The sequence below is a fragment of the Carassius gibelio genome, chromosome B16, assembly GCF_023724105.1.
Source record: "Carassius gibelio isolate Cgi1373 ecotype wild population from Czech Republic chromosome B16, carGib1.2-hapl.c, whole genome shotgun sequence".
Lineage (NCBI taxonomy): Eukaryota > Metazoa > Chordata > Actinopteri > Cypriniformes > Cyprinidae > Carassius > Carassius gibelio.
In genome coordinates, this window is record NC_068411.1 from 1,791,226 (window position 1) to 1,816,177 (window position 24,952).

At 38.4% G+C, this 24,952-nt stretch overlaps 1 protein-coding gene across 5 annotated transcripts in view; it reads left to right on the forward strand.

Moving 5' to 3' along the window:
* The window catches only part of ca14 (carbonic anhydrase XIV), a 77,521-nt gene that overhangs the window by 34,163 nt on the left and 18,406 nt on the right, over positions 1–24,952 (forward strand). The window contains exons 1-6 of one of the 5 annotated variants that reach the window (XR_008157284.1): positions 6,912–7,175; positions 7,489–7,530; positions 7,632–7,664; positions 7,754–8,184; positions 8,263–16,405; positions 19,325–23,146. Coding sequence is in view for 1 of the 5 variants with exons in the window: in XM_052577586.1 (XP_052433546.1) it covers positions 525–548; positions 16,321–16,405; positions 19,325–19,378 (163 nt within the window). In the remaining 4 variants the exon portion in view is untranslated. Of the gene's footprint in view, positions 1–524; positions 549–6,911; positions 7,176–7,488; positions 7,535–7,631; positions 7,665–7,753; positions 8,185–8,259; positions 17,677–19,324; positions 23,147–24,952 lie in introns of those variants that run through there. The other 4 variants (XR_008157283.1, XR_008157282.1, XR_008157281.1 and 1 more) reach the window with 4 other exon arrangements.

Genomic DNA, 24,952 nt, shown 5'->3' on the forward strand with positions numbered 1-24,952 from the left:
CAGAGCTGGGGGTGGGGGATTATGTAGATGTGCCCATTGTTTATATGATGGCTGATTAGGTTTTAAAAATCTCTTGTGAACACAGAGTTTATTGTAATCATGTGAGCCTGTGTGAGTGCAGCCCGAGTGGGGAGAGCAGCTATAAGACTCAGTTGATATAACAGTGCTTGATGAAGTTATTTATGATTGTTTCAAATATTTCCAATATAAATAACAGTGATCAGCAGACAGCCCTTTTCTCCCTTCCAGGGAAGATTTGGAAGGTTTAAAAGAATAGTAAACCTAAATTACATGCTATGAACTGTTTTACACAGAGAAGTGCTGTGTAAAGATTCTTCAAAAAAAAAAAAAAAGGCCTGTTGTGTTCCACCAAAACAATTACAATATACAATTTTGGATTAACTTAGTGATGAGTAAATGATTATAGAATTGTCATTTGTCAAAATTACAATCCTATATTCATTCATATACTCATAGTGCTTATGCTGTCTCTAACTTCTCTTTATCTCTTTATCTCTCTCCAGTCTCAGTAAAAATGTATACTGCAGGTGAGAATTTTTTTTTATACTAAGCATTATATTAACCACATTATTGTCTAAACATTCAATTTTACTATTAACATGTCAATGCAGGATTTTTTTTTCTGATGTATTATTATTATTACATTTTTTTAACAGCATTACAAATACCTAACAGTTAACGCAGGGTGGAGCTAGGGTTTGCAACCCCACGCACAACTGTTGCTTTTTTTTCCTCGACAAGAATTGCATTTATTTAGAGACTTATTATCGCCTCAGTGCCAGGTGGAAGCACGCAAAAGGTACTTTGCAGGTGACGAGGAGTTTCAGTAGAACATCGGTGAGACGAGATGAGAGTCAGATGAGATGCTGTCAAGCCATATGTCAGTAAGACAATATCTCTGTCATGTCATACTGTACTCGTAGTGCATGCTCTTCAATTACATGCTCAAATACATAGTCTGCATAATTTCACACTAAATAGCAGCCAAATAACCTGATAATCCAGTTGATATGATGTCTGTTCATTAAAGAACAAAAGAAAAAAAGAGGAGATCAATAACTTTTGTAGCTTTAAGAATGAATCTATAATCAATTTAGAATTTAGTGTTTGTTAACTTTTTTCAGTTTCTGTATACAGGTGCATCTCAATAAATTAGAATGTCGTGGAAAAGTAAATTTATTTCAGTAATTCAACTCAAATTGTGAAACTTATGTATTAAATAAATTCAGTGCACACAGACTGAAGTAGTTTGTCTTTGGTTCTTTTAATTGTGATGATTTTGGCTCACATTTAACAAGAACCTACCAACTGACTATCTCAACAAATTAGAATATGATGACATTCCAGTCAGCTAAGCAACTCAAAACAACTGAAAAGGTTTCCTGAGCCTTCAGAATGGTCTCTTAGTTTGGTTCACTAGGCTACAAAATCATGGGAAAGACTGCTGATCTGACAGTTGTCCTGAAGACAATCATAGACACCCTTCACAAGGAGGGTAAGCCACAAACATTCATTGCCAAAGAAGCTGGCTGTTCACAGAGTGCTGTATCCAAGCATGTTAACAGAAAGTTGAGTGGAAGGAAAAAGTGTGGAAGAAAAAGATGCACAACCAACTGAGAGAACCACAGCCTTATGAGGACTGTCAAGCAAAATTGATTCAGCAATTGGAGTGAACTTCACAAGGAATGGACTGAGGCTGGAGTCAAGGCATACAGACGGGTCAAGGTATTGGGCTACAGTTGTCGTATTCCTCCTGGTAAGCCACTCCTGAACCACAAACAATGTCACAGGCATCTTACCTGGTCAAGGAGAAGAAGAACTGGACTTTTGCCCAGTGGTTCATAGTCCTCTTTTCAGATGAGAGTAGATGAGAGTTTTGTATTTTATTTGGAAACCAAGGTCCTAGAGTCTGGAGGAAGGGTGGAGAAGCTCATAGCCCAAGTTGCTTGAAGTCCAGTATTAAGTTTCCATAGTCTGTGATGATTTGGGGTGCAATGTCATCTGCTGGTGTTGGTTCACTGTGTTTTTTTGAAACCAAAGTGACTGCACCCATTTACTTCATGTTTCCTTCTGCTGACCAGCTTTTTGAAGATGCTGATTTCGTTGTCCAGCAGGATTTGGTACCTGCCCACGCTGCCAAAAGCACCAAAAGTTGGTTCAATGACTATGGTGTTGTGTGCTTGACTGGCCAGCAAAATCACCAGACCTGAACCCCATAAAGAATCTATGGGGTATTGTCAAGAGGAAAATGAGAAACAAGAGACCAAAAAAAAAAAAAAAAAAAAAAAAAAATGCAGATGACCTGAAGGCCACTGTCAAAGAAACCTAGGCTTCCATACCACCTCAGCAGTGCCACATATTGATCACCTCCATGCAACACCGAATTGAGGCAGTAAATAAAGCAAAAGCAGCCCCTAAAAAGTATTGAGTACATGTACAGTAAACAAACAATTAATTGGTCTTATGGAGTATTCTAATTTGTTTAGATAGTGAATTGGTGGGTTTTTGTTAAATATGAGCTAAAATCACACAAGAACCAAAAGACTTAATCTACTTCAGTCTGTGTGCATTTAATTTAATACAAAAGTTTTACAATTTGAGTTTATGTGAAAGATCTGTCACGAGCCTGAGCAGATCACAACAACAAAAAATTAGTCCATAGCCACAAAACAGGAAGCAAAGTGGTCTTCAATTGTTATAGGTTTATTAATTCTTGCTTACGCAAGATAAAAAGTGATCAAACCTCATTAGAGAGGAAAAAGACCAAAAATTGTATTCCATGTAGATTACATCACAGGAAATTCACAAATGACATAATTGGCCATGATTCTCTCAAACTGACAGAAGACAACATTCCACACCACCTTTACCAGGGTACAATAAGTAACCACTTCACTAGACAAAACATACACTGAATTTATAGGAGGTGGCCAGCACCATGAAAGAAAACAAGGGGAAACAAAACAATAAATTTGGAATGAATAGTACATTTAACTAAATTTAGAGCCATGGATAAATTTTTGTTCATGAAAAAGGATTCTATTAGACAAATATCATACTGATCAAGACATCACATTTTCCTATGTCCCCTCTTATACAGCAAAGTTGGTATAGTCTCATTTCCTTTAGAATTCCCATAAAACAGAACAACTTCCTGTTTGAATCTCTTTGTTACTAGGCTGGTCCATTCCCACAACAGACCAGGTGTTAAACATTTAAGTCATTTTAATTACAAGAATGAACTTTCATAATTTGCTAGATTTGTATAAAAGTACATTTAAGCCAAAGAGGAATTTTAACAAGTTTTAACGTTTTAACCTTAAGCCAAATAACTAAGCCAGTGCACTGACTCAGTACAATGACAAATAAAGATTGTAAACCAAACCAATATAGTGATGTCATTTTACTTGATCAACTGCAAAGATTAATGTTTAAGAATTGTGTGGTTTAAATCCAGGCCATCACAGTTGAATTACTGAAATTAGCTACTTCAGTACATTTTATTTTATTGAGATGGACCTTGTGGCGAGTGGGGCGGGGACGAGAGCCGTGGGAACGGAGCGAGGCCGGTGGAGTGATTGGAAATGAGTGACACCTGCTCGACCCACAAGTCTCGAGTCCCACAGAGGAGATGGAAGGCTATAAAAGATTAGCGACAACAGTGAAGGAAGAGAGAGGACCAGGGCTGGATTTTAGTTGTGTTTGGTTTTTGTTTGTGCGAGGCAGTGGTCCGTGAGGGGCTGCTGCGCTGTTTTGTTTTTATTTTATTATTAAACTTGATTTGATTGTCCGCCGGTTCCCCCCTTCTTCTTACCATAATTAGGAAGTTTAATGTGTTACAGACCTGTACTTCCTATTTGCTGAAAGGTTCAGGTAACTTTTACTTTTATTATAAAGGGTTTAAGTGAAGGTTGTTTTAAATTGACTTAAATTAGAAGTAATTATTTTCCAAATAATGTTAAAATTGATAGCTTTTAATTATACTGTAATGTTGAATGGCTATAATCAGTGGTTAAATATTAGAGGAAAAAAATAACAATTTCATAGAGTCATCAGTAGTATAGTTATCACTGATACCCAGTGTTGGGAACGTTACTTTAAGAAAGTAATTAGTTATAGTTACTCACTACTTGTTCCAAAAAGTAACTGAGTTAGTAACTGAATTACTCTATAATAATAAAGTAACTTGTTACCAGCGAAAGTAACAATTTGCGTTACTGTAAAAAAAAAAAAAAAAAAGTTGCTACATGTCAGAGAATTTGTACTTTTTTTTTTTTTTGCAGTTTTCACAAGTCAGTTGAAATGAGTAGAACAGACAGGTACATAACTTTCAATATTTATTGCACGTCAACAGACAGCAAGAGTTTTATCCTGCACTTCCAAGTATTATCTTTGTAAGAAAAGTGTTTTTGGCCACTAGCTTTGTAGATGCGTGTCACACATTATATGTACACATTAGATGCACGTTCTTGCCTATGACCACAATGAATTTGAAGTAGTGCTTATATCTTCACCTTGAAAATGCCAACTTTTCATCGGATTGCTCCTGACTCGCCATCTCTGCTGCAAATCTCTGTGTAGCTGTTGCGTGTGTGTGTGTTTGGCGCCGCTGGCGCAGCCGCGTGTGCCGGCATGTGTGTAAAAACACTGTCTCTGATTGGCTACCATGAAACACATGACTCTGTGTGAGCCAGTGGTCCGTTCAGATTGCATAGTTTATTAAATCAATGCATAGTAACGCACTGCATTTAACGTTCAGTAACGTTAACGGCGTTTGTAACGTCGGGAAAAGTAATTAGTTAGATTACCGCATTACTGAAAAAATAACGTCGTTACCTAACGCCGTTCTTTTAAACGTCGTTATTCCAAACACTGGTGATACCAGCCTTCAGTCATACAAAAAAAATATTATTATATATATATATATATATATATATTAGTTTTTGTTGTTGTTGTTGTTTCTACATTAATTTTAAGATTTAAATGTGAATTATTGCAACATAAAGGTACATTTAAAACCATTTTATTGTTAGGTGAGATTAATCATGATTAATTTAAATGTGCTGTAAGTTTTTGACTCTACTAAAGCATAAGAATACCATAAAATGTTTGCAGATATTTAAGAAACATGCTAAGTTAACATATTGTACTAGTAATGATTATGATACACTTTGTGTCAAGATGATTTACGACTTTGACGTTTTACCTTTTTGACAGGTTAAACTTCCGGTAACCTTTCTGAATGAGTTCATGGGTTAACCTATTGACCCCTTCCCACGCATTGATCATGTGGTTTTGACAGAAGCTTTTACCTTAATGACCTAGTTAGTTCTAAATCATAGTTTTTGACGGGTAGTTTTACTGTATACGAACCCTCCCCACGCATCAATCATGTGGTTTTGACAGAAGCTTTTACCCTATTTACCCTATTGACCTAGTTAGTTCTAAATCATAGTTTTTGACGGGTAATTTTACGGTATACGAACCCTCCCCACGCATCGATCATGTGGTTTTGACCGAAGCTATTTGCCGGTTGTTTGAACTTTGTCCCAGTTAGGTTGTTTGAACTTTGGGTTATGTGTGTGTGTGCGGTTGGCTGCATGCAGAGAGAACTGTCTGACACAGACCCCATTTTATACTGTTTAGGAATGTAATGGGAGTGGATGTCAGACAGTTATTTCACACACACACACACACATATATATATATATATATATATATATATATATATATATATATATATATATATATATAATATGTTTTATATAATATTTATAATATAAATTATCATGCTAAAGTTTAAAACACACCATTCTTTATATTCTATCCTTTATATAATATACATAATCTTAAGCAATTTAACTAAGGTTGAAAAACATTTTGTTCTTTAAAAGAATTATAAAAAGCTTACTGAAACCAATCCACCTACCTTATTTTAGACAGACGCTTCAGCTTTGTGAGAAACGGGCTCGCAGCTCCATCTGTCGGACTCTCGCTGAATCAGCGATCACAATGAGACACGGTCAATGTTTTGTTATGGTTAAAATGATTTTCAAATTATAATCCCTAATTTTTAAAAAGTTGTAATAATGTTTTGAGTTGTTTTCACATCACCTTTTTCCTGACCCCAGTGTCTGTGTTTGCACGCTACAGTTAACTCTCGTCCGAATTTACTAGCCAATCATAGTATCTGGACACAAGACATTGTTAATTAAAACCAACGTATCTCATGCAGGAGTACCATGTTTTTGACAGTTTTCTGACGGGTGCATCTATGAATTATGGCGCTCAGCGTCTACCATCTCTCGTGCCCATGAATTTATGATGACACGTGTGACCCATGCTCAGCTTCCCACCTATTGAACAAGTTCATTCATAGAACAAGGATGACACCCAGCGGTCGCTCAACACCGACTTCTTTCACATGGTCCCTTTATAAATCCAATTTGACGTATTACAAAGCATTACTTTGAACCAAAAAACTTTCTCGGACGGTTCTCCAAGACATTTGCTTTCCAAGACAATGGATGAAAGTGAGTATTTTATCATTTCATGTTATCTGATGGTAGTGATATTTAAATACTATTAATTGATCAAAGTATGTTATGCTATTTTTACATTCTACGATGTTCGTCTTTAAACCATATTACATTTCATTCCTGTAATAAAACATGCATCGGTATTTTATTTAATCTGCTGATAGAGATATTTTAACACTATATTCATAAAGTATGTGTTATTTGACTTAATATCGATGCATCTAATGTCTCAATCACCGCCAGACTGTTTGTATGGGAAAAAACACTTTTATTTTGAAAGGACGGTGACATCCTGTTGAAAATACTTTTATTTTGAAAATATGACAATATCCTGTTGAAAATATTTTTATTTTGAAAAGAAGTGACATCCTTTCGACACGTGCTTAGCTTTCCGTGCTTCAATTCAGTTTGCTATGTATAGGATTTCAGAAAAACAATTCTGTGTCCGTTAAATCGACGTTTTACCACCGCGGTATCCGTTTGTCATCTATGAACACGACATCGCGGGATGTAAGCATTCCCGGTTAGGAATGCACGGTTCTATCTCAGCACCATTTTCCTGGTTGCTAACTGCTCTCAGTGAAACGACATATGATGGTGAAATTTCTCCCCCCGGTGAGTCTGGGGTGAAATGATCCTGTTATAATGAAAATTGTGCCATCTCCGGCAGTTTAATGGTATGATACAGTGTTATAGTGAAAATTGTGCCATCTGCGGAGGTTTAATGTTATGGCACCGTGTTATAGTGAAAATTGTGCCATCTGCGGAGGTTTAATGTTATGACATCATGATTTCTTTGTCACAGTCTGTCTGTTTGTGTGTGTGTTTTTGTGCTCTATTAAACTAGCAAATAAAAACCCTCTCCATGTGTTTTAAATCATAACGGGTTTTTTATATTTTTTTTTGTCTTTTTATTTATATTTCTCAGGTTCAAATATTGAGCAGCAAGCCTTTGACGGTATTAATACACGTAAGTACGTATTAACTATTGTTTTTATAAATTAAAATGAACGTATTTTAATTTTGTCTTTTTATAAAAAAAATTTTTTTATTTTTTATTTATTTTCACAGTGGGCGTGATTGATCCAGACAGCGCAGCCGATGGTAAAACAAGATCCATCTCCAACATTTTTATGAGAAATCAAAATTTTAGATTTCTTTTACGCTTATGAGAAATCTAATTTTATTTTTAGATTTCATACAATTTATCACCCAACCCAGCTTCCAGACAGTTATCGATCTCACGCAAGATGGTGATGAAGATCCCACCGTCAACGTAACAGACAAACCTCACATCCTACCTGGTTCCAATCCGGCGCACGTCGAGAATCCAGTAGGATCCGGCAGCGAACCACTTCCTGGACCCAGGATGAACAAGCTAAAAAGGAGCCTAGAAAAACTAATCGTCCCACCTCGCCGGTCAGTCCTGGAACAGACGGTGAACCACCAAGAAAGACTTATCGTTTTACAGCGGTGGTCCGACCTGAACCGAATGGCGAACTACCAAGAAAGGCTTAACGTTTTACCCCGGCGATCAGTCCTGAGAGCTCTCCAGAGAGGAAAACTCTTTGTCTGACACCACCGAACAGCCCGGGGACCAGTCCTGAGACTGCGCTGTTTTATGGTAAGACTATCTACATTATTTGCATTTAAACTCTGACAGAGTAAAACCATTAAGATTTTTTATTTTTACACCCAGCAGACTCGAGTAGAAGCCTCTTGGACGAGCGAGCGTGACGAGGTGTCAACCACCAACCTGGGTCAAACACCATATCCTTCTCGCTCACCGTCTTCGGAAGGAGTAGAAGTGGAAGAAGTGCCGGCGCCTCAGCCGGTTGATGAACCATTCGGTGATCTGCCTCCGACACGCAGGTTGACATAAACAACAAATATGTCGAACTCCATGACTTACAAGATGATATTAACAACAAATTGATTGCATTGCGCAGCGAGTCTCGTGACAGACAAATCGAAACCTATAGCAGATTAGACGCGTTGCACAGCGAGCTACATGCCTCGAGACGTGCAGTCGATTCGATGCACAGGATCACTTTATTCAGGATCTGGCCAATTAAATATTTCGTCGCGTCAATGCTATGAGATCAGTGATTGATCAGCAGTTTGATAGGAATGATCGTATGGTGAGTCAATACCAACGGGAATTGGTGCTCATTTTGCATCACCTTATTCTCACCATCATAGATGAGACCACAGAGTCAAATCGAATATAGATATAGTATTCCGAGTAATTCTTATATCGCACGTCTGCTATGATTTTTTTATATTTCATGTATGCTTTTTATACTTTGTTTACATATAATCCGATATTTCATTTATACTCTGATTTTGTAATAGTTCATTTATGATTTTTTATACTATATGAAATTTGTAATAGTTCATGTATGTTTTAACTCTATGATTTTGTAATAGTACGTGTTTTGGTCTGAAACCAAAAAAATGGACGGGTCAGATGATTTATGTCAATCAGACCAATCCTCCACAGAACTGACGACAGACGAGATCGAAATGCTAAGTGTACTGCCGGACTTTTTAGAACAGTATTTGTTTAATCTAGAATCCCCTGCTATTTTTTTGCTATGTAAATCCAAATATGAATTTGTTTGATCCTCTGCTAAGCCTAGACAACGATCCCATTGTACAACACGGCTGCGTTTTAAACAGACCACTGGCAGCGTGTACCGAGGCTGATCCTGACAACATAGAGCACCCCGTCAGTAATGATACTTCGCAACCGTCCGCATCAGGTAATGTCGACCCTACTACACAGACTCGATTAAGCTGTACAGACGTTGATAGGTTGATTCACGAGGGTGGGGACGTTAACGGATATCATGTTTTACCACGACCTCATTTCAATAGCGTGCCATTGAGAAGGACTACGAATCTGAGAGAGATTAACTCTACAGATTTGGGCTCTTACCACATCCACTTACATGACATGCTTACTGGAAATGTGAATTTCGCTAGGGAATTTGACCAAAATTCTCCGGTGATCGATATCACATTGACGGCTCCCAATTTACAGACACCCGTTGGTGGGATTTTAACCCACGGTAATAATTACGACATGGATGGGTTTAAGGATTAAATTTGATAGAGTTTTACAGAGCAACGACCGGTTACTATCTGACCGAACCGTAGAATTTGAACCTTCCGTAGCCATGAACAGACAAGGCGGCGGTCGTCGGAAACTCGTGGACTTGGCTGTTGATGAGGTGATCAAAAGGAAAAAGACGAGTTTATTTTGCGCGACCAATATTTCAAATAATTTGTGCTTCTCCATCTGTCTCGCCCGTTTTCTTAACCCCCAACATCCCGAGAGTGAGTTAGAAAAACTGGATACAGTCATCCAAAACAGCGTCGGCTTCTCAATCCAAGACCGAATCGGATTTCACAGATATTTCACAGATCTATCACCATGATCTTAGAAACCTACAAAAATTCAGACGAACCCCATCCAAAAACGGTGTTGCTGTATCTCCACGACAACCACTACTACATGATAACGAGTTTGAAGGCATTCATCGGTTCAACATTTGTGAGTCCATTTTGCTACAAATCTTACACCAACCGCAGTGCCCATCGATGTAAACACGCCTGCAACATCTGTTTCGATGCGGAATGTTACAGGTCCCCTGTAAGAATCATACATTGACCCGATTGTTTGCGTTATTGTAATCGACTTATTGTCGATTTAATCGACTTATTGTTTCGAAATGCATTAAACAAACCCACCTCCCGGTCAGGAAAACCCCACCTGTGATATGATCAAATACTGCAAACTATGTAATAGACGTTACAGCGTAAAACCGGGCAATGAGAAAACCAAACACATATGTGCCCCAGACAAATGTGTGCATTGTCGAGAGCGTCTGATGGACGATGGGGCACATCAATGCTTCATTCAACCTCTAGAGCCTAAGGAACCGTGTGAAAAATACGTCTTTTACGATTTTGAAACGCGTTACGAAAACTGCCGCCACGAGGCTAATTTTGTCTGTGCCCTGACATTCAAAGGTCAGAAATGTACCGCCTACGGTACGGACTGCATCGCTAAGGTAATCAAGCGCTTCAGACAACTCCGATACAAAGGCTACTGCTTCATCGCTCATTACGCCTCCAGATTTGACACCTTTCTAATTCTGGAGTATTTTTGCAAAGCAGGGATCGTGCTTGAGGTCATAATGCAAGGGTGCAAACTTCTGGTGTACGACGACGCATGTGCCCAACGATACATCGATAGCTACTAATTTTTCCCATTCGCTCTCGCCAAAATGCCCGCGACGTTATACTTGACGACGACTGAAAAAGGCTATTTCCCCCATCTTTTCAACAGGGTGGAAAATGAGAACTACGTCGGACCGTACCCTGACAAAAGTTCTACAACTACGAGAACATGTCGGATAAAGTTTGAGGCGTGGTACAGCATGGTGAAGGGCAAGTTCTTTAACTTCAAGAAAGAACTGTATGCCTACGGCGTTAACGACGTTGTGTTATTGCGTGAAGGATGCATGAAGTACAGGACGTCATTCCTACACTGCACCCAACTCGACCCTTTTGGGTTCACGACGATCGCCAGCTGCGCAGTGGGGGTCTTCAAAACACATTATCTCACCAGAAACACGCTCGCCCTGATGCATAACAAAGCATACATTCATCAGAATAAGTCCTACTCAAGCGGTTCGATCCAGTGGCTCGAGTATATAAAAAAGACTTGAAACGTGGAAGGTCATCACGCCGTAAACCACGGCGAAGTATAGATCGGTAAGTACTTTTAGACTGCTACTACGAGCAGGACGGCGTCAGGCACGGCTTAGAATGGGGGGGTGCGTCATCCATGGACACTGCTGTCGCTTTGAACCCAATCAGACGCACCCCCTGTCCGGAGTACCCTACGGGGTTCTCAGGAACCAGTTTGACGATAAGGTTGAAATTCTCCGGAACACGTATGGTTTGCAAATCGAGGTTCTGTGGGAATACGAATGGAATCGGATGAAAAAGACCGATCCCTCTGTGATAGAATTTATGGCTGATTATTCCGCCCCAGAGAGATTGAATCCATGTGATGCGCATTACGGAGGCCGAACCGAACGCCTATAAACTATACTACAAAGTGAGCGGCGATGAGAAAATAAGATATCTGGATTTCACCAGTCTGTACCCTTTCTGTCAGGCCAGGAAAAGCTACCCAATCGGACACCCCGAAATCATTTTCACAGATTTCGAACCGATTGAAAATTATTACGGACTTATCACAGCCACCGTGTACCCTCCCCGCAACTTACTGCACGGCATCCTCGCTTTCAGATCCCGAGGAAAACTCATGTTTCTGCTATGTAGAACCTGCGCTCAAGACCAAAACCAGACCTCGAGCTTTACCCACACAGACCAGGAAAGATCGCTTTCGGGCTGGTGGGTCAGTATTGAGCTTATAAAAGCCATCGAGAAGGGCTATGTGGTAGCCAAGATAGATGAGGTTTGGCATTTTCCACAACGGTCAGACACGTTGTTTGCTGAATACGTAAAAACCTTCTTGCGTTTGAAACAAGTTTCGGGCTACCCATCGAACGTCGTCACGGATGCAGAGAAAGAGGCTTACATTCGTGACTATTTTGAAAAAGAGGGCATTCAACTTGACCCAGAAAAAATCAATAACAACGCTGCCCAAAGGGCCAAATACATCCTGGCTCAGACAGAAAACATTGTGAGAGATAAAAAAGACTCTCACATTACAAAACAAATCAGTCTTTAAAAGGTTCAAGGTCGTCTACGATAAACATTGGCTTTTAAGCGATTATACCACGCTTCCTTTGGGCTACTGATCAGATGACGATGCACAGAGGGTCTCAGGATGTGTCCGATTTTGATTTCAGACTTCAACACCCTTTCAGCTGTGTTGTATCTGGACCGTCCAATTCCGGAAAGTCTTATTTTGCAAAACTTTTGTTGGAAAAAGGTTTGAATATCATTTCAAAGAAAATTGAAAAGTTTGTTGTATGATTGCTGGCAAACTTTGAACGATGATTTACTTCAATTGTATGACATTACATTTATACAAGAAATACCCCAGAGTCTGAATGATGATGATTTACTGCCTGTTACCACTGCTTACCTTCTCGTGGTCGACGATCTCAATGTTTGGTGGTGTCAGACAAAGAGTTTTCCTCTCTGGAGAGCTCTCAGGACTGATCCCCGGGGTAAAACGATAAGCCTTTCTTGGTAGTTCGCCGTTCGGTTCAGGTCGAACCACCGCTGTAAAACGATAAGTCTTTCTTTGTGGTTCGCCGTCCGGTCCAGGACTGACCGGCGAGGTGGGAAGATTCGTTTATCTAGGCTTCTTTCTTGCTGGTTCGTCGCAGGGTCCAGGAAGTGGTTTTCCGCCGGATCCTATTGGATTCTCGACGTGCTCTGGAGTGGAATCAGGTAGGATGTGAGGTTTGTCTGTTATGTTGATGGTGGGATCTTCGTCGCCATCTTGCGTGAGATCGATTACTGTCTGGAAGCCGGGTTGGGCGATAAATTGTATGAAATCTAAAAATAAAATTTGATTTCTTATAAGCATAAAAGAAATCTAAAATTTACATTTCTCATAAAAATGTTGGAGATGGATCTTGTTTTACCATCGGCTGTGCTGTCTGGATCAATCGCGCCCACTGTGAAAAAAAAAAATTACATTTATAAAAAGACAAAATTAAAATACGTTCAGTTTAATTTATAAAAAGAATAGTTCATATGTACTTATGTGTATTAATACAGTCAAAGGCTTGCTGCTCAATATTTGAACCTGAGATAAAAAATAAAAAACCTGTTATGATTTAAAACACATGGAGAGGGTTTTTATTTGCTAGTTTAATGGAGCACACACACACAGACAGACTGTGACAAAGAAATCATGATGTCATAACATTAAACCGCAAGCAGATGGCACAATTTTCACTATAACACGGTGTCATAACATTAAACCTCCGCAGATGGCACAATTTTCACTATAACACTGTGTCATACCATTAAACTGCCGGAGATGGCACAATTTTCACTATAACAGGATCATTTCACCACAGACTCACCGGGGGGAGCCATTTCACCATCATATGTCGTTTCACTGAGAGCAGTTAGCAACCGGGAAAATGGTGCTGAGATAGAACCGTGCATTCCTAACCGGGAGCGCTTACACCCCGCAATGTCGTGTTCATAGATGACAAACGGATAACGCGGTGGTAAAACGTCGATTTAACAGACACAGAATTGTTTTTCTGAAATCCTATACATAGCGAACTGAATTGAAGCACGGAAAGCTAAGCACGTGTCGAAAGGATGTCACGTCTTTTCAAAATAAAAGTATTTTCAACAGGATGTCACCATCTTTTCAAAATAAAAGTTTTTTTTCATACAAACAGCCTGGCGGTGATTGGGACATTAGATGCATCGATATTAAGTCAAATAACATACTTTATGAATATAGTGTTAAAATATCTCTATCAGCAGATGAAATAAAATACAGATGCATGTTTTATTACAGGAATTAAATGTAATATGGTTTAAAGATGAACATTGTAGAATGTAAAAATAGCATAACATACTTTGATCAATTAATATTTAAATATCACTACAATCAGATAAAATAAGACAGCAAAAACTTGAAGAAAATTACAGGAATTAAATGTAATATGGTTTAAAGGCATCATATACTGTAAAAATAGCATAACACACTTTGATCAATTAATAGTATTTAAATATCACTACCATCAGATAACATGAAATGATAAAATACTCACTTTTATCCATTGTCTTGGAAAGCAAATGTCTTGGAGAACCGTCCGAGAAAGTTTTTTGGTATAAAGTGATGCTTTGTAACACGCGAAAATGGATTTATAAAGGGACCATGTGAAAGAAATCGGTGTTGAGTGACCGCTAAGTGTCATCCTTGTTCTATGAATGAACTTGTTCAATAGGTGGGAAGCTGAGCATGGTTCACGCGTGTCATAATAAATTTGTGGGCATGAGAGATGGTAGACGCTGATCGTCGTAATTCATAGATGCACCCGTCAGAAAACTGTAAAAAACATGGTACTCCTGCATGAGATACGTTGGTTTTAATTAACAATGTCTTTAAAGGTATTATGATTGGGTAGTAAATTTGGACGAGAGTGAACTGTAGCGTGCAAACACAGACACTGGGGTCAGGAAAAAGGTGATGTGAAAACAACTCCTTCAGAAAACATTATTACAACTTTAAAATTTAGGGATTATAATTTGAAAATAATTTTAACCATAACAAAACATTGGCCGTGTCTCATTGTGATCGCTGATTCAGAGAGAGTCTGACAGACGGAGCTGCGAGCCTGTTTCTCACAAAGCTGAAGCTTCTGTCTAAAATAAGGTAGGTGGATTGGTTTCAGTAAGCTTTTTATAATTCTTTTAAAGAACAGAATGTTTTTCAACCTTAGTTAAATTGCTTTAGATTATGTATAATATATAAAGGATAGAATATAAAGAACAGTGTGTTTTCATAGGGTTTTATATATAAATGTTAAATAACTGAAATGTTTTTCAACCTTTAATTGTTTTAGATTATATAAATTATAGACTGTTTTATATATAAATGTGAAATAACTGAAATGTTTTTCAACCTTTAATTGTTTTAGATTATGTATATTATATAAATTATAGAATATAAAGAACGGCATGTTTTCAACTTTAGCATGAAAATTTATTATATTATATAAATTATATAAATTATAGAATGTTTTATATATATATATATATAAATGTGAAATGACTGTCTGACATCCACTCCCATTACATTCCTGAGCAGTATAAAAATGGGGTCGGTGTCAGACAGTTCTCTCTGTATGCAGCCAACCGCACACACACACACACACACAAACATACACACACATAACCCATATAACTGGGACAAAGTTCAAACAACCGGCAAATAGCTTCTGTCAAAACCACATGATCGATGTGGGGAGGTGTGGGGAGGGTTAGTATACCGTAAAACTACCCGTCAAAAACTATGATTTAGAACTAACTAGGTCAATAGGGTAAAGGCTTCTGTCAAAACCACATGATCGATGCGTGGGGAGGGTTCGTATACCATAAAACTACCCGTCAAAAACTATGATTTAAAACTAACTAGGTCAATAGGGTAAAAGCTTCTGTCAAAACCAAATGATCGATGCGTGGGAAGGGGTCAATAGGTTAATCGATGAACTCATTCGGAAAGTTCAACCCGTCCATCATAAGGTTACCGGAAGTTCAACCTGTCAAAAAGGTCAAAGGTCAAAGTCGTAAATCATCTTGACACAAAGTGTATCATAATCACTACTTGTACTTTTTTAGCTGAAAAATAATGCTACAGTTGGAGGAAAACACAGCGTATTTCATTTCATTCATCATCAAGTGTGCTCATTCCTGTTGATGTCATTAATCTGGCAACCTGTGTGTACGTCAAGTCTGAGGAGGAGGGGCCGTGTAAAAACAAACCTTTTCCAATATTTCGAATTTGGACTGCAATACCTAGTTCAATCACTCTGTGTAAATCCTACATACAGCACCTTTTAGAAAATGTGCAATTAATTAGTAAATATTTTTAATTGATTGACAGCACTGATTATTAATCTGCTGTCTTTATTGTTATTTTTCAGCCAGTTCTCTAAGAAGAGACTTTTATGCTTAATATTTGCTCAATTATTACAGTTTTCTTGAGAAATGTAACATATTTTTTCTGTTTAAGGTGAAATCGCAGCTATTGTGATTGGATCTCTGTGTGGATGTATAGGCTTGGCTGTTATCATCTGCTTTATTGTGAAAACCATTCGGTAAGAATGTTAACAATCCAAACATTTATCATGTGTAATAAAAAGCTGGCTGAAGATGGTATGGAATGGTGTTCAATAACTTTTGTACATGCTCTGTTACACACAATCATGTGTGCAGTTCAAAACTTGCCAAGAATGCGTTATCTGTACATGTGTGTAATTCCTCAAATAATTTCCTGCTTTTTTACTTCTTTTTGCTTTTTGTTTTTATCTGGTTTCGACACTCACCTAACATGTATGATAATTTATATACAGTGCCCTCCACTATATTTGGCACCCTTGGTAAATATGGGCAAACGTGATTTGACCAAGTACAACATGTTCCTGGATCAACATCCTTGTTGATACTGGAAAAACATTCCAATCAACCAATCAGAAATTGCTGTTTTAGGCTTACAGAACAATCAGGGTAAGGTCCTTATACACTCTTATCAATCAGCTATCATTTCCCACTGATTTTAGGAATAAATTATGGGTAGGGTTAGGTTTAGGGGTAAGGATTGGGATAATTCTATATTTTTAGACAATAATGTTGCTCCAGAATCATCAAAAGATATGAAGCAAATATGAGCAAAGGTGGCTGTGAAAAAAAAAAAACTGCCTTGTTTAACCTTTTGATCTTTTATTAAAAAAAATTCCAAACATTCATTGAAGCAAAACAACTCTACGTGGGGGGGAAATCTCATTGTGAAATAAATGTTTTCTCTAATTCATGTTGGCCACAATTATTGGCATCCAATTATTGCAACATCCTTTTCCAAAGATAACAGCTCTGAGTTTGGAGAACACCTGATAAGAGATCAGATACCATTCCTTTATGCAGAATCTCTACAGGTCCTATAACAGATTTTTTATAATTTGGTATCTGATTGAAAACATTATGCCATGTTTCTGAACATGATGTCCAGGATCCCTGGCAGTAAATTTTTGTTTGTTTGTTTTGTCTTACCATAGAAGGCAGTGACATTTGAAGTTCCAGTAGTGTCTTTATAGCAGTGCCAGTAATTGTGGCCAACATGCAATTATTGCAACTGAAACATGCAATTGAAACAATTATTTCATTTTTCTCCACTTTCAATTGTTTTACTTTAATGATACGTTAGAATTTTGTAAAATTTTTTTAATTTCAAAAGGATAATCAATGCAGATTTAGTCTCACAGCCATCTTTGCTTATATTTACTAAGGGTGCCAATAATAGTGGAGGTCACTGTGTGTGTGTGTGTGTGTGTGTGTGTGTGTATATATATATATATATATATATATATATATAATATTCAGAACAACAAGCAGAATATGAGACATAAAAATGAAGCAGCATTTCATTATATACATTTTTTTTATTATTAAATAAAACAAATATACTGCATTGGCAGCCTGATAATTGTTTATCACACAAGAAAGTTCAGTCCAGACAAGGTCATCTACATTTTCAATAATTGATTTAAAATTAAATTCAGTTTATGGTTCAAATTTGGGGTAGGTCACTAAAAAGCAATAGCGCTGTTCCTTTTCAAATGTTCTCTCAAGTTGTGTATGTGGGAAAACTCCTGTTTTACTCTGAACAGAAGCCTAATTTGTTCACATTTGTGTAGCTGCACAAACCAATGGCACTTAGTCTGCCAGAAGGGGCTATTTCATCAGAATCTTGTCCTTCAGGGATGAGGATAATCTCTTCGCAGACTCTGCAGGAAGACAGAAAAAAAGCTCAGCATCCGGCACCTTATAAAATTTATGAAACAAATTTCCAGCACGTGTTGTTGCAAATGGTGTACCCATGCAGAGGCTGCACTCATCAAAGGCTTGTGTTCTCACTTGTGAGAACATGAGTGCTGCCTGTCTCCACTCGTAGATCGCCTTCTTTAACGAAGATGGTCCTTTTTTTCTGCTCTCCTGTTTCCTTTCCCACCTAAGAGGAAGAAACAACTGAGCAGCACATCCGATGAACAGCCACTGCTTTGAGAGTGTATTTTGAGCTCTCCAGCCTGTTCAGACAGATGGAGCAGCTTTTTGTTTGCTTTGGAGGTCACTCTAAAGGGCTGCCAGTTACAAAGCAGAGAATTTCTTGTTGGATAGTTGATGCTATAAACTTGGCTTATGCCTCGGAACTTACTTGGCCCTTAACTAAGTGCTTCAAGATCGTTTTGTATCTGCTGATAGCACAGCGTGATTGGATGTATTGCCCATACACAATGTGAGGGACAGTTTGAAAGGGTGTGTGCTCTGGTTACTGAAGTAACCTCTGTTCCCTGAAATAAGGGAACAAGCATTGTCACTGACAATGAAAAAATTGACTCACATGGTCCAAAAGAGTAGGCTATATGTAATGAATTTTATCAAACAAAATATTTCTTGCTGAACCTACTTTTTGTAATGCCTGTTTGATGCTTTACATAGCAACGACTTTAGATTATCTTTTGGGAATAATTTCTACAAATTTGATGTGAGATTAAATCGATTAATTAATCCCCACATCCTTTAATTAACTTTAATCGCTTACCATCCCTAAAATAATTACATCACTGATGTAAAAGTATTAAGCAATACATAATAAAACTAGACAAATTACAGGCTTCTTATAAAACAAGCTAAGTTAAAATAATCGACAGAGATCAATATGTCCAAATACAGTCTACACTCCAGTTGTAAAATTATTTGTAACTAAATCAGTTAAACAATGGCAAAAAGATAACTGCCCAATATTAACGTTTCTGCTAACTCTGAAGTAAAATAAATAATAAAATAAATAAAAAAATCTGATTTGGAATTCATGAATTAGAAAACTGACTCAACTTAATTATTACAATATAGATTGTCTTTTACTGTATGTAATACTGTGCATATTTTCTTCTTAATCATACCATTTTTGATCATGTTTGTTTGTGATTGCTTTGTGATTGTTTCTTTTCATCACATGACAGCTTAACATCCAGCTGGGATGTCTTACCAAGTATCCGACCTTCTCACCAGCCAAGGTCAACTTTTTTAATGACCATTCATGACCTCTAACCACAAGCTTTAAACCCTTAACCTCAGTAACCCCTAAAATCAAGTCATCCATCCATCCATCCATTAAGTTAGGTAACATTTTATTTAGAATAATTTTGTATGGGAGGAACATTTTTAACGTACAATTCAACCAAAGTCCCTTTAAGGGAAGTAATTTCACTCTCACTCTCAAACCTAGGCAGTTGGTCTCATTCAGTCTCACGGTACTTTGATAGCACATGTGATCGTAAGGCATCTACAGTATCGATCAAAGTCTAAGAAAATTTCGAACCATTTTTTTGCGGCATCGCATGAAGTCGAACAAACCTATTGCCTTAAACGATTAGCAATTAGCTATTTTACTTAGAAGGTGGGGCTTCCTTCAACAGAGTGGTCATATTGATGGAGCGTTCACACCATATCATACGCTGCTTTCCAAGGCAGCATTTCAAGGCATTAAGGCATCAAGGCATGTCCGAACACAAATTCTGCTTCACTTCCTGTCTTCAGAGGTACCTTCTTCTGATCGAGTTTTGAAGTCAGCTTAAATACATAGTGCATTCCATTCCTTGATGGTTGGGATAAAAAAATAAAGAAAGTGTCTGAAAGTTACATTTGGTGGTCTTGTGTGTAAATGTATGCTTCTGACCAAATTTTTTGCACTTTTGTTGTTATTTCTATGAAGAAATCAGTATTATAATAATAACATATTTGTTTAGTTATCATCAAAACTCATTCTATTTTGTTGTAGATCATTAAACTGTTACGCTGCCTCAAAAGCCTGTCTGAAATGAGTTTCATGAGGTGCCTTTATGCAAAAACTTTGCCTGCAAAGTCACATGCCTAGTAAGGCAGCGAGGCAGCAAGTCTTTTGGACACAGCCATAATTGCCATTATTCCGAGATGATAACAAGTGATGTTAAACTCTGTGCTGTTCACGTACTCAGACAGGAGATTATCTGTTTCTATAGCAACGGTCAACAAAATGAACCCACCTGAAAGAATGCTACAGTATGTTACTGGCAGCTGTCAAGCACATAATCACAACATTAGATTTGCAGAACAAAGAATGCATGTCATGTAAAAATAATTACTTGTTTGTTATTATTAATGACAGCAATAAATGTGATATTGTAAACTTAAACAAACAACAACAAAAAATAACAGTATGAAAACTTACAAAATAAGTTTTTATATTATTGTACATAGTATCTATATGTATCTTTGTTCCTCTTTTTAGAGCAGTATTAGCTTTTCTTGAAAGTGCTGCCCTTTTTCTCTGGTTCTGCATGAGATGCAGTGGTCACATGGTACAAGCCGTAGCTCTCAGAAAACTCCCAGCTCTAACCAAAGACTATATATAGAATACACAAGACGTATCACTCCTTTTGTTTTGTATTTTATTGTTTTTTTTTGTTTGTTTTTGTTTTCATTATTGCCAAGGTACCAAATATAAAAGTACAGAGAATATCAACATTGTGTACAAAGAGGTAACATTACATGCAAAGCACCATTTATAGATGTATGCAATAAAAAATAAATAATACAAAACGAAAGCTAAACACAAGATCAAATAAATGAACTGTTTTAAAAGTCTTAAGATTCTTAGAAGATGAAATAGTCTGAATATACTTTTAAACCTTTTGATGATTGAATTTACTGCAGTGAATATGAAATTTAGCAAGAAATAATAATAGGTTAATAATAAAATATTAATAAATTTTGTCTTCTTGCATATTAAAGAATCCAAACAGTACATCCTTAAAAGGAGAGAGAAACCCTGAAGCATAATGTGATTGAAAGCATTAGAGAATTCAATACAAAATAGCTGTGTGTAAGGATGATCCCAAAAGATATGCATATTCTCCAACTCTGATTCGGCTGAGGATTGCAGCGGATTCCTACTCCAATGCTCGCTGGTCCTGGAGATTCAACCACACTTATACCCTGCCGAAATAGCTAAGGTGGCCTTCCTGATATCTCAATTGCAAGGTAAAGCACTTCAGTGGGCCGATTCAATTTGGACACAGAATAACCCAGTTATCCAGTCTTATTCCAGCTTCATCGACCATTTCAGAGAAACCTAGAATCTGTGTCTCCACTGTGCCTCTACCACCGGAGTGGGAGCGGTCCTGTCACAGCAGCAGGGGAATCCTAGTCACCTCCACCCATGCGCCTTCTTCTCTTGTGAGCTGCTGGCCATCAAGTTGGCCATGGAGGAATGGAGGCATTGGCTGGAGGGAGCCAAACACCCTTTTCTAGTCCTCACAGACTACGAGAACCTCAAATATCTATGGGTAGCCAAGAGGCTGAATCCGAGACAGGCCCGCTGGGCGCTATTCTTCACCCACTTCCACTTTACCATCTCGTATCGCCCAGGGGCCAAGAACGTGAAGGCTGACGCCCCCTGGTCTGCAGAGACCTTTCTTCCTCCAATCCTGCTACCAACACCCCGCCGGGTTGCCCACCGGACACCAATACATCCCCAGGACGCGGCACACTCCACTCATTCACTCCGCTCACACATCTCTTGCCAATGTCACCCGGGGGTCAATGAAACCCCCTCGTTGCTAAGGGAATGCTTCTGGTGGCCTAACATGGCTTCTGATGTCATAAGGTACGTGAACGGATGTACATACTGCGCCATCTTCAAAAGTCCATGCCATCTACCATCAGGCAAGCTCCACCCTCTGCCCATCCCTAATCACCCGTGGTCAAACCTAGGGGTGGACTTTATCACTGACCTTCCTCCTTCCAACAATAATACCTGCATCCTAGTCATTGTATGGCCATTGTAGGGTCATTGGGTGGGCCAAGTATGCACAAAACTCCATGCGACAACCTACAGCCGACCTTTGCCGATCCGAGACCCCTGAATACCAACCTGGTCAGAAGGTCTGGTTGTCCACCTGAGACATCCGCCTGTGCCTACCCTGCTGCAAGCTGAGTCCCAGATTCATTGGCCCATTCACCATCCTAGAGCAGATCAATCCTTTCAAACTCCAACTACCACCAGAGTGCTGGATTTACCCCACTTTCTTTGTGTCCCTCCTCAAGCCTTACCATCCCTCTGTTTCTCCCTCCACAGAACCTGGCGTAGCCGAAGCCCCCCCTCCACTCCACCTTGAAGACGGTGCTGCCCATGTAGTTCGAGACATCCTGGACTCCCGGCGGCATGGTGGACAACTTGAGTACCTAGTGGATTGGTAAGGATATGTTCCAGAGGAACACTCATGGGTCCCACGCAATGACATCCTGGATCCAGACCTACTAGACACCTTCCACTCCAGTCATCCCAACAGACTGGCTCCTTGAGGAAGAGGACATCCACCATGTCGTCGGGGTCCTTGGCCCTCAGGAGTGGGCCGTGGGGAGGGGGGTACTGTTACAGACATGCCAGGTTCCACCTCCTTCCAATCACAGTGCACTCCCTCACCTGAATACTAATCACTCCCACCTGATCTTCATCCACCTTCAATCACTGCAGCACTACAAAAACCACACACACGCACTCAGTCAGCGTCCGGTCTCATTCGCAACAAGGTCTTGCCTGTATGCTAACTCTAAAGGACTAACCCTTTCTCTACTTACCTCTCTCCAGCAATCTCCAGAAGCCTCCAGTCTTCATTGTGCATGTGTGTGGTACACCCTCTTCCTCCAGCGTCAAAACCGTTCATCAATGGATCCATTCTTCACGGCCTCCAGCACCATCACTTTATCCAGCACTACCCGCTCCTCTGCTTATGCCTCAATAAACTGTGTTTCTGTTACCCACAGCCTCCTGTATTGGTATTCCGTAACATATCAGTTTCATTAGGGTCAATTAAATTTTTTCCGATAAATATGATCAACCAAATTCTTCCAATAAGACATCACGTATGGAGTTGTTACAAGCTCCTTTTGAAAAAGCAATCTAATCTTATAGTTACGTGATGGAGGATGTGACAAAAAGCAAAGTTTTTCTACTTGGATTTTCAAATGAGTCTAAAGAAATAGATAGGTTCTTGACTCAAGAGGGAGGGTCAGCCACATTAAAAAAGTTAACAGCTTAAGTCATTTGTGGATTAATGCATATTGGAAACGAGTACCGTTTCAAACGATTCAGTTCGATTTGGTGAACTGGTTCAAGAAGATCTGGTTACCTCGAGTGATTCGTTCGCGAACCGGATATTGCTAAACCGCTGTGTTTTGAACTCACTCACAACAGACATGGAAGAGAAGACAATGCTGAATCAAGTCGTAGTTTTTGCTATTTTTGGACCAAAATGTATTTTCGATGCTTCAAAAAATTCTAACTGACCCTCTGATGTCACAGGGACTACTTTAGAGATGTTTTTATAACCTTTCTGGACATGGACAGTATACCATACATACGTTTTCAATGGAGGGACAGAAAGCTCTCGGAGTAAATCTAAAATATCTTAAACTGTGTTCCGAAGATGAACAGAGGCCTCACGGGTTTGGAACGACATTATAGTTATAAATTACATAATTTTAATTTTTCTGTGAACTAACCCTTAAGAATACCCTTATACTGTATTATAAATACGGACTTCAAAGAGTGTTACCAAAAAGTTTCATATAATTAATTGCTATAGGGAGCTGGAAAGCATCTCTAAAAAATAAGGTGGTGTCATCTGCTAATTGATTAATAAATATTTATCGAGCCGCTATACAGATACCCTGAACACCACTTTCACATTCAAATGTTGACAGTAGCTGCACACAAAGAAGAAATTAATAGGGAGAAATGGGACAACCTTGTCTCACTCCTCTGGATAAACTAAACCTGGGTGAAGTTTTTTTATTTAATCAAAGCACTTCAAAGCACTTTTAATTACTCTGCAAAACATATGCCCAAAACCAAATTTATCTAATGAATTAATGATAAACTGGTGTTCTAAAGAATTCAAAGCCTTATAGAAATCTAAGAAAGGATTGATGCTGTCCTCCTGAATATATCTGAATAATCTTATAAATCAAGAATCAGTCTTTTATTGTTTACAATGTGTCTTTTGTTTAAAAAGCCAGATTGTGTCTCATCTATAACGGAACCCAATACAGATACAGATTTAGTCTTTTAGCAAGCATTATAGCTAAAATTTTAAATCACTGTTAAGCAGAGAAATGGGACATCAATTGTCAGTTAAAAGTAAATATTTCATGGTGTCGAAATTAAAGTAATTAAGCCTTGAGTGAGGGTCTGGGGGAGAGTCTCATTCTGTAAGATTTCTTCAAAAACCTTTAGTAAAAAAGGAGACAATTCTTTAGAGAACTGTTTATAAAACTCTGCGGTAAGCCTGTCTGTTCCGTGAGATTTATTGTTTTTAAGTTCTAGAATTGAGTTACTTCAGATAAGCCAATTTCACTACCACAAAGATTTTTGTCATCTCTTGAGATAGTCTTACAATCTTAAACAGACTCCAAAAAAGTAGGTGCTGCCTCTTCAGATTTTATATATATATATAATAAAATCTGAAGAGGCAGCACCTACTTTTTTGGATATAGTTGCAATATATATATATATATATATGTTTGTGTGTGTGTGTGTGTGTGTGTGT